The sequence below is a fragment of the Molothrus aeneus genome, chromosome 1 (assembly GCF_037042795.1).
Source record: "Molothrus aeneus isolate 106 chromosome 1, BPBGC_Maene_1.0, whole genome shotgun sequence".
Lineage (NCBI taxonomy): Eukaryota > Metazoa > Chordata > Aves > Passeriformes > Icteridae > Molothrus > Molothrus aeneus.
The window spans coordinates 91,619,192-91,633,325 of record NC_089646.1 but is presented as its reverse complement, the minus strand read 5'-3'; the positions used below and the strand labels follow the sequence as shown (position 1 = coordinate 91,633,325).

The following is a 14,134-nucleotide window of genomic DNA, read 5'->3' as shown; positions in this document are numbered from 1 at the left end:
AGAGACAGCCCAGGGTTGCTAGGTCTTTTCTTTCTGATAAATATGTGGAAAAATTCCATGTTTGTTTTTCAGGTGGCTGGCTAAAAGAGAACTACTTCCAGTGGTACCCATTATGCCATTAATTCAAGTGAGAGGTCTCTGCCAGGATAAAATGGTCTTAGCTTTTTTCACAGCCACTTAAAAATCAGTCCATCCTTAAAAATGTCTGTATTTTCCTTAGTTGTTAGTGGGGAGGTTTGTTCTCTTTTCTTTTTTTTTTTCCTGAAGAAACTTGTGTTAAGCAAAGCCATATTAAAAGCGCAAATCAAGTGCTCAGAAACAAGATTCCTGAATTAATGTTATTTGAGCAAATGTAATTTTTATGTTCTTGTGCAATGCTAGACAAGTTTCTGAAATCGGATTTTCCAGACATGTTCACTAATTGGGCATTTCTCATCGTCTGGATGCTTTTTTTTTCCTTCAAAGCAATTCAAGCAGGGATGCAATAATTCACAGCAGTGGAAGCTGTTCATTGAATATATCAAGTTCTATTTAAAATATCCAAGTATCCGTATCCACTATTTCTCAAAAATCCAAGTTTTCACCCAGACTTAAAGTCTAACTAACACCAAAAAAAAAAAAAGGGTACAGCAGTTTTCAGATTAATCTGGCCCATGTGTAAGTTTTAAAAATGTTTTAAAACATATACAAAAAAGTTACTGATTATGTTGCTGAGGTGGGAAATTTCTAAATACAGAAATTTCAAGAGCAAAATTATTGTAAGAATGTTTACAATATCCACTCTTTAATATATTTCTAAACCAGGTTTTTAATTCCATTGGTAAAACAGAGTTAAGAAAATAGTGTATGGTGGGATTAATCAAAAAGAAACGGGACATAGGCCTGAGTGCAGAAACAGTGACCAAGGAGGCCATGGCAGATCTCCCCCAGCCATGGGGATGACACACTGTCAGCATGACAGTCAGCATAGATGGCAGCTCTTTTGTGGGAATGTTCTATTTACAGGAACAGAAAGAAATAGCTATCTGCAAGTTGCAGAACTTTACTACCTATAGGAAATGAAACACTGGCTTGCCTAAACATGAGTTATCCAACAAAAAAAAAAAAAAAAAAAAAAAAAAAAAAAAAAAAAAAAAAATTAAAGGCTGTTGCAGTTATTTGTGATCTGAAAGAATTTAGTGCCGACACTGCATGTTCTAAAGCTACAGACATTAAAAAAAATAACAAGAATACACTTCAAAACTTACTTAGAGGGAAATGTACCACAGATCCTGCCAGTCCATATCAAAATTAATAATTTATAATAACATCTTAAGTGGTTACTGATTTCAAAGAACTAAGTACCTTTTCACTTTTAGAATACTAAATAGAAGTTAATTCCAACAAGAGGGTACTCTCCATGTAAGAGATTAAAATGTAAGAGTTAGATCTCACAGTTTCCAAATTAATATGAAAACCTCAGTTTCCTCTTGTACTTCACTCTCATTACAAATCCTTTAGCAGATCTATAAACTAAAAAATCATTGTGGTGCATTCTTACAATACACAAGCTTTTGTAAAATAATATTAGATTCCTATTTTATATACAGAAAAAGGAAATAAATTAACTCCTGGGTAACATCCCTGAAACATTAGCAGCATGAATAGTGCTGGAGCATAATTAGGTTTGCAGAAACTCTCTCCTCTGAACACCCATACACTATGCTATTTAGGTACAGTTTTGAAAACTGTAATTAAACAGTCAGAAAACCACTGGAAAAGAAACAAAATAACCAGCCACATAAAAGTCACAGGGAGAAAACAAACAAACAAGCCCCTGGTTGATCATTTAGATTTCTTAATGAGTTCTGGTAATTCCAGTAAGTTACAGAAGCCAGGAAGAACCTGAGCAGCCAGCTCCCTTCCTTTCAAACTTTAACAACTCTATTACACTTCAAAAAAACCCAAATCACTGCTCAGCCTACTGAAATAATTTTTCTCCTGTATCCATTCTTGTCAGATAAATCTATAGCTAATAATTCCTCTCTGCCCGCTCGTTTATCCATATTGAAACACCAGGAGAAACACAATTCCCAGAGCTCCTGCTGAGCCCCTTTGCCAGCCTGGAAAGGCTTTTCAGGGGCTGGGAGTTTATAGTTGGGCTACAGCATGGCATACATAGGACATGCTGTCCTGTTTCATCACCTCTGGCAATGATGGCTGGCACAGGGCTGGAAGAGCCACTGGGTTTGTGGAGAACTGGTGGAACTCCAGCTTGCTGGGAGCTGATGGCATCTCTGCAGCCCACCACAGCAGCAAGCTGGACAAAGCCTCTGGACCTGAGTGGAACTGTGACACTCAGCATTTCAGAGCCAGAAACAAGCCTTTCCTAAGGGACAGACAGAAGGCCACCTCTTTTTTCAACAAATTCATCCATCTCTCCCCGTTCCCATCATGCCACTTCCAGAGCTCGAAGCAGGTGGAAATTATTCACGGCTGCCAGCTGGGGATTCCCTCGGCAAATGTAATGCTGGATTAGAGAGCTCATGGGTTGTCCTCCCGGGGCCAGGGAGCACAGCTAGCAGGCACTGCCAAAATACTCCCAGGGTCAGCCCACAGCTCTTGAGGGACACCTCCTAATTGCTGTAAATTAGCTGCCACTACCCAGTGGGCAGCAGAGAACCAGGGAACTTTGCCTTGTTGCTGTCATTCTGCCCTCGCCCAGGTGCTGCAAAAGGACATCTCGACTTTGCCAGGTGTTGGGACAGCTGGCCAAGTGAGCAAGGAGCAGAACCTCGTCCTGCCCCCAGGCACGGCCAGTCAGGCCAGGGGGATGGGCTGCAGAGGGGCACCAGACGCGTTATCATCCCTGCTCTGCACCCTCTCACTGCTGGGGCAATGGGAGACCTTGTGTCACTGCTAATCTGAATTTAATCTGCGTTTTCTCTTTGAATGCAGGGCCACAGCCACACTCACTTCACAGCCTCAGTCAGCTGTCTGTAACAGCACACCCAAAATGGCAGGAAAAAAAATTCAGCCAGCACAAATCTTCATATAAATATAGCATGAGGAAAAAAGAAACAACAAAACATAACAAGCTTACAGGTAAACATGCACATGACTGAATTCTGCCTTTTGTCTCACACCCACACCTCTAAAATGGAATAAAAGGACAATTCAGTCCTGGGATACACAAACACTGACTGAGGTACAGTTCATGAGTAAACCCAGACTGAACTGGATACAAACATGTCCATGTAGCTTGGAGAAATGTAAGCAGTTGAGCCCATGACTTTGGTACAGCTCTGGCTGCAAGCCGATGGAATATCATTGTTTCTACACCTCCAATCTGTACAGCTGTATCAGACTAAAATTTACAGGTTCTTACTCCTTACTCTGAACAAAGGGAAATGTGATTTTCACAAAGACCATGATCTGGAAGCTCCCGTTGATTTTAATCGGTGGTTAGCAATTCTGGAAAAAATCCTTAGGTAGTGGGCTTTGCTCTACTGCTTAGGAAGTCAGACCATCAGCTCCCTTCCCCTGTTTGTAGAAATCTTTTTAAATAAGTTATTCATGGAGAAATACTAAGAAATAGTAAGAAAATGAAAGACAATTTGGATATTAGATTTGCATGATCAACATGAGATTTTTGTTATGTGCTTTGTTAGCTCTTTATCAATCTACCAATCCTCACCCCCAAGGGAAAAAAAAAAAAAACCAAACCAAATAAGAAAAGACCAAAATTGGAGGACAAGATGGCACAAAGGTCTCTGATCTCATTGACTCTTTTCAGAAATAAAAGCATTTACTCACAGAGGACACATAACAGCAGATTCTGGTTGCTTTCCACAGTAGAAAAGAGACAGGTTACAAACCTATTTCTTTCAGTTACCTGCAGTCACCGAAATGCATTGATCCCTTAGGGTGGAGAGGGGAGCAAAAGATGGATTTTCCATGTCAAGTGGCCCCATACCAGCACAGCCAGACCTTGCTGCTGCCCTTCGTCCCTACAGAAGCAGCCTGTACCTCACGGCATTCCCCAAACAGCCTATCCTGCACCTAATCCTTACAGTTAAAAAAAAAAAAATTCAAAACCCAACAGAAATATCTTAAAAATGGAAAATGAGCACAGAAGCCACCTTTTCTTAGTCTTTTCTAGATAGAGACTCAATGCTTCACAAGGAAAATCAGAGAAAAGTCATGAAGAGCTTTTGGTGGTAAAACTATTCTGATTTCTTGTAGCCTGAGTAACTGAAAGAGGCTAGGGACATATTTTCAGGACTTTTAAAGAAAGATGTAATTATGTCATAAAGCTAGTATTGGTATCTTATAATCTTTCATTAAGTAATTCTGAATGCATAGTAGAGTGACTTTAAATAGAACAGAAATATCCATTACCATAATACAGAAAACTAGTAAGTAACTTCTGTGTCAGAAAAACCTATGTATTTGGGAAAGAACTGTGAAAGCAGTGAAAAGCTTCACTTTCCCAAATTAACTCTGATCTCCAGATTTTGATACTGAATTTTTGAGTCATTATGTTTGAGTGATATAAGGGGCCTGGGATATAATACACCACTTTAGATTACGTTTATCAAGTGTCTAACAAAGCAGGATGTTCATCTCTTTGTCTTCTGGATGAAGACTCTTTTATTATAGTGTAGTATCTTTTGTTTTAATGCTGCTCTGCAGTGGATTGCCAGCTCATTAATTTTTCTGCTATAACACCCAAATCCCTTTGCTGATCAGTGTGCTGAATGATTGATTCCCTGCTCCCAGACTAATTTTTTACATTGGACTGCATTTACCATCTGGTAGATAAATCACCCAAAACACTCGAATTCGAGCTTGGTTCCAGTGATTCTCTTTGTTTGTTCAGTCAGAAGCATGAATATCACTTGCAAATGTGGAGATTGTGTTCTCTCACCTGGATAACTGTTCCATATTGTAGACATAGGTTTTAACAAAGAGCAGGAAAAAAAAAAGTATCTGTTCTTTGTGGTTTTTAGCCAAAATTTTTGTTTCATCCCTACCATAGCCACTTGCTTCTCACATGAAAAAGAGTCTTTCTTACAGCACAGAACCAGTTTTGCACATTACAAACACATTTAACTGTTTTCACAAAGACATCCTTTGTAGGTGTAAACACCTGCACAAGTGAAGAAAAGGACATCCTTTGCAGTTAAAACAGAGTAGAAATACAATTAAATAAATTGCCTTCCCAACCCCATGTTTTATATGAGAAAACAATTCTATAACCTGAACAGGAGCCTGCCTGTTTTTTTTTCACTTTTATAACCTTGAAATGATACTTCCATAAAATTATACTTCCAATCGAGACAGCAAGAAAGAATTCTGCCTCACAGAATTGTCTCTGCAAAATCCTGGGAGAGGTGAAGGATGAAGAAAAAGCTCTGTGAGAGAGAGGTGGTGCTTCAGGAAAAGAACCATTCATCTGCCCACTGCACGTGGCAATGTCGCTCGGGGAGGGGACAGGGCACCCCTTTCTTTCATCTAAGGATCTTTTGCTGCTCTTTGCTGCTCAGGAGAACCCATTTGGCACAACACACTGACCTCTGTCTCTCCCAGAGGGATCAGGCAGAGGCAGCACACAATCAGAGTCAATACTAATTAGCAAAATGTAAACATTTCATTAGGTCAACGCTTCCCTGAATTTTTAAAGCAACAAACTGCTATCCAACCACAATTTTTTATCAAATTTTTGATGGAAATACCTGTTGAAAGCTCTGTTTTAGCTGTCTATACCAACCAGCTAAAGATTTTATAACTTGTTCTTGTGTTTTATGGACATCCTTAAGGATTAAAGCTTGAATTTTCAAAAGCACTCATTCATTTTGAATGCCTAGACTATTCTGAACACTTTTGGCACATGCACGAACACCTTTAACTATCCTGTCTCTCAAGCTTTTGTGTTGCTCTGGCTAAGAATCTTGTTCAGTTCAAAATTTCAGAGAAAACAGAGCCACTTCTGCAAATGATGTTTATCCAAACACTCATTCTTTGTAGTCACATGTGAAGTGTCTGTGAATAGGAAAGAAAGCAAGTAAATCTCTTGTGAGGTACAACAAACTCCTCCATACACTTCAGGCTTAAGCAACAGGACACTTTGTCACCCACTGCTGAAATATGTGTGTTTACAGGAGGTTTTCTATAGCCACAGAGCAGCAGATGTGACAGCACGTTTTCATGGGGGGCTGTGTTCTCCCTTCTTCCCTCACCACCTGCAGGGCTCTCACTGGTTAATAGCTGAGACTGCTTAAAACACTTCCTAAAGCAGCATTTTTTGGTCAGGTGAACCCTGACACGTGTCAGACTCCTGAAGCTGGGTAGGAACAGTGAGGGGTGAATCTGGGATAAAGCAGTTGGAGCCCCTAAAGGCGGGCATTTTGTGTTCCCTGGAACACACTGTGGTGATCAGGGCCAGATTAACCAGAGTTTGCACAGTTCCAACTCTCTGGCTTGCCTGACTGCCCCCATTCACCCCATCTGCTTCCACATGGATCCCATGAGATTCATGGTAGGCACAGGAGATGCCCCAGGGCCTTTCCTACAGGAACACGGCTGTTGCCTGCCAGCAAGCCAGGCAACTGGAATGAGGCTGCCTACAGCTTTGCAGCCAGGCAGAGCCAGATTTCAGGAGGTTTTGGCCTCCAGACAAGACCTGAGAAGAACCATTTCGTGTCCTGAACACCCTTTTGTCTGTTTGTGGACATTGTACCTGTTCTCTTCCTTGGCTGCTCTCTCTGTCAATGCATCTTACAAAAGTACAGAGAGTTTTGCTCCTATTTAAGAGACATAGGAGCACACTGAGGTCTCAGCCTGATGGGAAAAGGTGGAGAAAACCCAGCACCTACCAAGACAAGTCAGATGACTTCAGAAAAATTACTGACAGTTTTGTCTTGTCCAAGATTTTCTTCCCTTTAATTTTTACATGTTTTCCTGCTGGTCCTAATTAACACTCTTTTTGAACCATGCATGAGGATCCTGCCAGCTTGAACACAGTTATATAATGTGGGTGTTTCAAGACTGTAACTGCAACTAAATTTATTTTCGTAATACGAAATCAAAAGAGAGGTATTACAGGGGTTTAATTTTATTTCAAACCAGATCCTTTAAACGCTGTTTCTGTAACACATAATCTTTTATCAGAAAAGTCCTACCTTTTCAGTCCTTACAAATTGTCTACTGTAATGAGAATTTAAATTATCCTAAAATAAATCCCGATTTGCTAGTCAAACACTGCCTCCTCATAAACCACACTATGACCAGTTTTAGAGCAACTTAAAAGAAATTGAACACTGATATCAGTGTAACATTAAATTGCTCTCTTAAATGGAGAAATTCACATCAATAGATATGCAAATGCATGCAGAGCCCGATCTGTCTACCAGCTCCCAGCCAGCCAGGTCTGGGCATGTAACCAGGTCAGCGAGAACTGAAGTCTTTCAGGTACTCTTGTAGCAAAGGCTTTCACTGGCATCTTGCTCCACAGAACACAGAAGTCCCCTGGAAAGAGTCTTGAAGAGAAAAAAAGACCTGGAATTTTTTCTCCTTTAAAATAAACAAACAAATAGTAAAACATATGATCCATAAATCCTAGATACCTAATGGCAACTAATGGCACCACTAGATACTGTCCTAATAATACAAGATTAAATAATTCTGCTTTCACATCCCCCTAAAGCCATCTGTGAACTAAATTAGAACCAAAGATACATTGTAGCTGTTCATCAAGACAAATAAACAGATTTCAGGTTCTCCAGGAAACTTTAATATCATCAGATCACAGTTTTGACTGCTGAGCTTACTCCTAATCAGATTTTTTCTGTAACTACTTCTCCTTTTATAAGAGAAAAATATCATACAAAGAAGACCAAGAAATAGTTTCATAAAATTTATTATCAACTGATTTAGTGAAAAAAGCTCTTCCTTACACGCTTAGGAGTTCCACAAAATAAGCTCCACTCCTCCACTCCCCACACTCTCTCTTTTTCTTCCTCTATTTCTCTATATTTCTAAATTATTAGAATTTCAAGATGATCTAGGAATAAACTACAGCAATTAGAGGGGACTATTTCATATCCAGCATAGTATTTAATTATCATTTTCTTATGGAAAGCTATTTTTGGGATAGAACAATTTTTCAAAGAGTACTTCTACTTGGTCTTCAGCTCTGCTGAGCACCACAGTCAGTTTAGAAAAAGACAAGCTTCCACCTCACAATACCAACATGTCCCCTATCTCCACTCTTGTTCCACAGCACCTGTGAGCGCCCAGTGAGGGGGAATATGCAGGAGTCTCAAGTTAGAAGAATAGATCCTTTTTCCACATTCCTGATGCTCAGTATTCTTCCTTCCACAATTGCTACAGCTACTGTTACCCTGGGAACTATTGCCACTGTCTGCTTTGGGGACAGTCCCCAGAGTCTGACCACAGGCTGGAGAAGGCACAAGTGCTTTCAGCTGATGGATCAATGGTGGAATGGAATGATCTCTTTCCAGGAAGAGGGTACCGACTCCTGTCAATATCAGTCGGATTCTCTGCATTTGTATCTCTCTATCCAAAGTTCTTGGCCATAGCTTCTTTTTTTTTCTAGTCCAAGTATCAACTCTCCTCTTTATCCAGTCTACTGTCAACTCCAGAAGAAAACTGACAAGATAGAAGTATAAAATATTTATCCCTACATCAACAGGAAGAAAAGGACCAGACTTCTTGTTTTCCCCTTAATAGGAATTATCTGAGAGATCTTGGTACAGGAAGAATGCTTCCTTAGCAGTATTTTCCACAACAAACACAGCTTCTTTTTTCCTCTTTTCAAAAAACCAATAAAGAAATTGGATTCAATCCAATCCCCTCAGTCAAGCCTCAATTGCTCCATCACACTACCAGTTCCCACTAGTGACAATGATGGAGTGACACCTGTTACAAGATGATTTTCTGCTATTCTGACACTTTCAATTCTACTTTAATTACCTTTTGGCTCTTTAATCAGCATAAGAATCTGTATTGCAAGGACATTTCATGTCCAGGCAATTACACTAAAGGGAAACAAATATATGCATGATACTGTCCGAGTTTTAATTTCTCTTTTTAATAATTGCTTTTACTTTTTGCATGTAGTTGATTTATATTCATGCCTTATGATAGTTTCTCAAAGTGACATGTAACCTGACTGAGTTTAGATCATTTACTTCAGAAGTTCAATTGGCATAAACACATATCACATTTTATTTGGCTTGACTGTTATAATTCATTTACAGGAACATAGCTCACAGTATCTTAGATAAAATAACCAATTATTCTCATCTACCATTTCAGATCAAGTGGAATTATGCAAACACAAAACAACATGTAATTCTTAAAATACTATAATTTACCTGAACCTGTATCTCTCTTACATCCCTTGCTATTAAATGTTATCACCAACATGGCTGCATATCTTTAGCACAAATTGGTTTTGCTCTGTGTAACTTAGAATGATATAGCAAAAAAAAACCCTCATCCACTTAATTTGAGCAAAAAGCACAAAGGATATGTCTGTTCTAGCTGATAAGCACAGATGAAAGCCAGTCTTGAGGCCACATCTCATTCTGGTTCACAGAGTCCCCACTGAGCCCAGGCAGAAACCACGGCTGAGCTCCAGAGACCAGCAGTGCCTGAGGTTTATATCCTCCAAAATCCACAGTCACATCTGCCACGTGGACTGGGCCAAAGGAGCTACATGCTTGTGTTCACTCTCCCTTCTTACAGCAGGGACAGCCTGGATCCAAGCCTCAGACAACACAATAGTTTAGAGCAAGAAATAGTGCACACAAAACTCATTTTGGCCAACTCACTAATTATCTTGAGGCTTCACCTCAAGTGTAGACATACCAGATAGGAGTAGATTTAGATCTCATCTTCTCATAAGAAAAACAGCTACAACAGCACCATAATAGGTGTCCATCAATAGTAAGACTGGGGGATTCCTGCTACAGGATCTGAAGGATAGACATGAAGGCATCCAAGAAAGTAATGGAAACAAATGCACCGTATTCACATTTAAACAGGATCTCATCTTGCTCATTCAATCCTCAATAAGCTGTCTTGAAACAACTTTGTTTTTACTCATTTCACTCAGAGAGATCTTACGAAAAGCAGGGGCAGCACACAGTCTATGAGACTCATAGGTGGTGCATGGAATCATCCCTAGCAAGTCTATTTTATCACACGAGGGAGCAGCACAGTGAAAGGCTCACAACACAAGCATATCCCTGTTAATTAAAATCCCAGGTGCAGACACACATACCAGTGCACTGAGCAGTGTCTCTCATTGAGTTTGTGTACCTTCCACCCACATCTGCAGCGTTTGGTCAGCTATGATCCAGCTACAACCCCTGTGGCTCCACAGGTGACCGGAGCACATCTCACACCAGAGATTCAACACTAAAACTGGCAATGCCCATGCATAGTTTGTGTCTCCAGAGAGCACCATGGTATTAGGAGCTCAGGAAGGAAGTACACCTTGTGCTTACCTTCACACACAGGATGCCCAATAACTCTCTGTAGTTCACAGCACCCTCACTAAGGACACAGCTACCCCAAAGCCCGAGCCCAGCATCACACCACCAGCACTTGGACAGTCAGGGAGTATCAGGAATTTTAGGGAAGAAGACTACATGTAGCACTGGGAATAATATAACATCTCCAAACACCAGCCTAGGACTGTCTTCTCCAGAAAGAAATACCTATTTTGTTTTTACTCCATTCTGGGTAAAACAGGGTTATTTTATTTCATTTCATTAGCTTAGCAAAGTATGGATTGACAGATGAGCAAACACACACAAGTCCGCATTGTCAATTAACTCCAGATACATCTTAATTCTCTGTTTCCTGCTCTAATCATTTTATCAAATGTTCTTCCTTTGGCCAGGGATGATGCAATTATATCATAATTTAACAAAAGGCCAAGCTGCAATTCATGTGCCAAAGGAGCAGAATCAAGGCTGAAAAAGCCATCTTAATGTTCATGTTGTCTGCCTGTGTCCTCCACCTTGTAATGTTCTTTTCTTACAGCAAACTCTTTCTTAAGCAGCATATTCTGTAGCAATAAAGGAGAGGGCTTCAGCATTTCTGAAAAGAAATAACAAATAAATAAAGGTAGCTATATAATCTAACAATGATAAAATATTACCAGCCCAGGAACCATCTCAAGAAGTGCAAAAAACCTGTTAGGGCAGCAGGTCAAACTGATGCACATATTAAACTTGCAAAACAGCAGAAGAAAGGAGAAGCATTTTGCTTCTTTGAATATGGAAAGCAATTTAGAGAGTCCAGTCATTTGGAGAAGTAGTAGTAGTGTTCTCAAGTTGAACTTTCAGTATAAACAGCAATGTACATCGTAGCACTCCACTGAGAAGGGTGCCAATGCCAACATCTGGTCCCACGTGTAAATACAGGAAACTCATCTTTTTCAGGGAGTAGCTCCTTCAGTAAAAGTTAATGAAGCTGTGCAAAGGTAAGTGAGGGGAAAATCGGACCCAGATAAGGTGTGTTGATGTTAGTTCTTTCAAAATAAAGTTGAGTACTGAAACCCTGCCATTTTGCATGAAACGGTTAACACACAGCAGAATCTGACTACTGCATTTAAAACAAAATTTTCCTTCCATATTTTTGGAGTTACCCTGAAAAGAGTGCCTGCCACAAGTATGTATATAGCACATACATTTGCTTGTGCCTATTTTTAGTAGAACCATGCTGAATGCCTTCAATATAGCACACGGTTTTCTAATTACAGGCTGGAAAGCCCTCTTTCTGTGGCTGTTTATAAATAATGATATCCCTGTGTTCCATATCATCTTAGAAACTTCCTCATACATTTCAGCAGCCTTCCATATTTAATCTCACTGATTTATGCTCATGCCATGGTCTAATGACCCATATGTCTCTGATGGGTAAGCCGCTAACGCCAGTGACACATTAACCTATTAACCTCTCTTTAAAAATAACCATCATATTCCTACAAACAGAATGAAAAGTCAGGCGGCAGCAGCAAAACAGTAGCATTGTGGTACTGTCACACAGTAACACAGTGTATATCTAATCTGGGTAAAATGAAGAGGAGCATTTCAAGAATGTGTAGCAGATTTATTGTATTGCAAGACCATTTTGCCACAGTTTGCTGGTCTGCGAATTTGATAGCCTGCTTTAGCAGCATTATCCGTATTGTAAAATGTAATTGGCAGGAAGATCACTCTTCCGTTCACTCATTTCTTGAAATCTCTGGTATAGTTTGGGGACCTTACCCTGGAAGGCACCGAGAGTTCCTTCCAACGTGTAAATTGCCTTCCAATCCCGCTGAAGACAATGGGAGCGGGGGGCTCCACGCACAGGGCGAGAAACCTTCATCACCTTGGAGAAGGCACTTTGTACAGCTCTCGCTGGCGATTCGTGCAGTGCAATAAACCTATCATTTTAAAAGGCAGGAGGAGGCATCCACAGCCATTTTTCAGAGAAAAAAAAATAAATTCCCTTCTCTAAATAGTAGTTTAGAAGACAAACAAATCTTTCTTAAAACCTGTAAACTTTATATTGTATGTATTTACTTTGTTCTACTTCAAAACCATCATATCCCTCAAGATCTAAGAAAACGTGCTGCTGTCATGACAAACCACATTGCAACCTTACAATACCAGCACATAATTATGTATATTATGTATGCCATGCAACCAAAGCAAGAAAAAACCCAAGAAAGCTTATTCTGAGCACATCGCGGGGTATTTTGCTGCCTACACCTCATCATGACTGAATCTCTACGACAGCCGGCAGACGGACGGGCGGAGAGGCTACCCCGTGGCTGGGCTGCTCACAGCAAGAGTGAGACCCAAGAAACAGCCCGTGTGAGCCATCAGGGCTGCCCTCCCGGCTGCCACCCGGCTCGCACCCCCTGCTAGCGGCAGGACGGGCCCGGGGCAGCGGCAGGGCAGGGCGGCGGAGGAGGGGGCGGGATGCGGGCAGCCCCGGGGCGGCCGGCGCGCACCTGCCGGCACCGCGGCGAGGGCAGCAGCGGGGAGCAACAAAAGCCGAGAGGCGGCGGCAAAGCCCTTCCCTTCGGCGGGGAGACCTCGGAGCGGGGGCACCCCGCGCCCCGCAGAGGGGCATCTCCCGGCCGGCCGGGGAACCGGCTCGCCGCACCCGGGGCCGGGGCGGGCGCCGCTCCTTTGTTTTCCGCCGCCCGCAGCGGCACCGCGGGCCGGGCCGGGCCGGGCCGGGCCGGGCGGAGCAGGGGGCCGCGCTCAGCCCTCCCTCCACGTGCACGCGTGGGCTGCCCGCAGGGGTGGGCGCGGGGCGGGAGCCGGCGGGGCATTACCTGAGCAGTTGATGCCTTTCCCCTTGCCGCCGCCCTGGCACTCGGAGCCGGGCAAGGGATGAGAGGCGCGGCCAGCGGGCAGTGCGGAGAGGGCGAGCACCAGGAGGGCCGAGGTGTAGCAGAGCGCCAGCGGGGGTCCCGCCCGCAGCAGCGGCCGGGCGGCGGCCGGGCTCTCTCCCAGCATGGCGAGGGGCGGCCGAGGAGCAGCGGGATGGCGGCAGCAGGCCCGCAGCATCAACCGGAGCCCGCGGCGCCGCCCGGGCGGGACCCTCCTTTCTCCGCCGCGCCGGAGCGCACCTTCAGCATCCCCGCCGCAGCGGCCGCACGGACCCGCTGCTGCCGCCGCCGCCGCCGCCGCCGGGGCGCGGGCAGGGCTGTCCCCGCCGCGGCCGCGCTCCGTCCGCGCCCGTCCGCCCAGCGGAGCCGCCTCGCCCCGGCCGCGCTCCTTTGTGCGCGGCGCCCGGCAGCGCCGCCGCTCCGCCTGCAACAAAGGGAGCGGAGCCGAGAGGCTGCTGCCGCCGCCGCCGCCGCCGCGGAGGGGGAGGAGGAGGAGGGAGAGAGAGAGCGAGAGATGGGGGAGGAAGCACACGTGATAGCAGCCCCCTCCCCCGGGACCGGAGGGGAGGTGAGGGGCTTCTCCTCGCTCGGCGGGCAGGGCGAGCGGCGGCGGCAGCGCCCGCCCTCACGGCGGGGCCGCCCCCGAGGGAGCGGTGCGGGTCCCGGGCGGGCCGGGCTGGGAGCGGGCACAGGCGACAGGCGTGCGGGGACAGCACCGGTGGGTGA

At 43.7% G+C, this 14,134-nt stretch overlaps 1 protein-coding gene across 1 annotated transcript in view; it reads right to left on the bottom strand.

The window, feature by feature from the left end:
• TMEFF1 (transmembrane protein with EGF like and two follistatin like domains 1) overlaps positions 1-13,666 on the bottom strand; it is a 113,303-nt gene extending 99,637 nt beyond the window's left edge. Inside the window, exon 1 of the mRNA XM_066560688.1 lies at positions 13,352-13,666. Coding sequence (XP_066416785.1) covers positions 13,352-13,586 — 235 coding nt within the window. The 5' untranslated portion in view covers positions 13,587-13,666. The remainder of the gene's footprint in view (positions 1-13,351) is intronic.
• Positions 13,667-14,134: the final 468 nt, after the last annotated feature.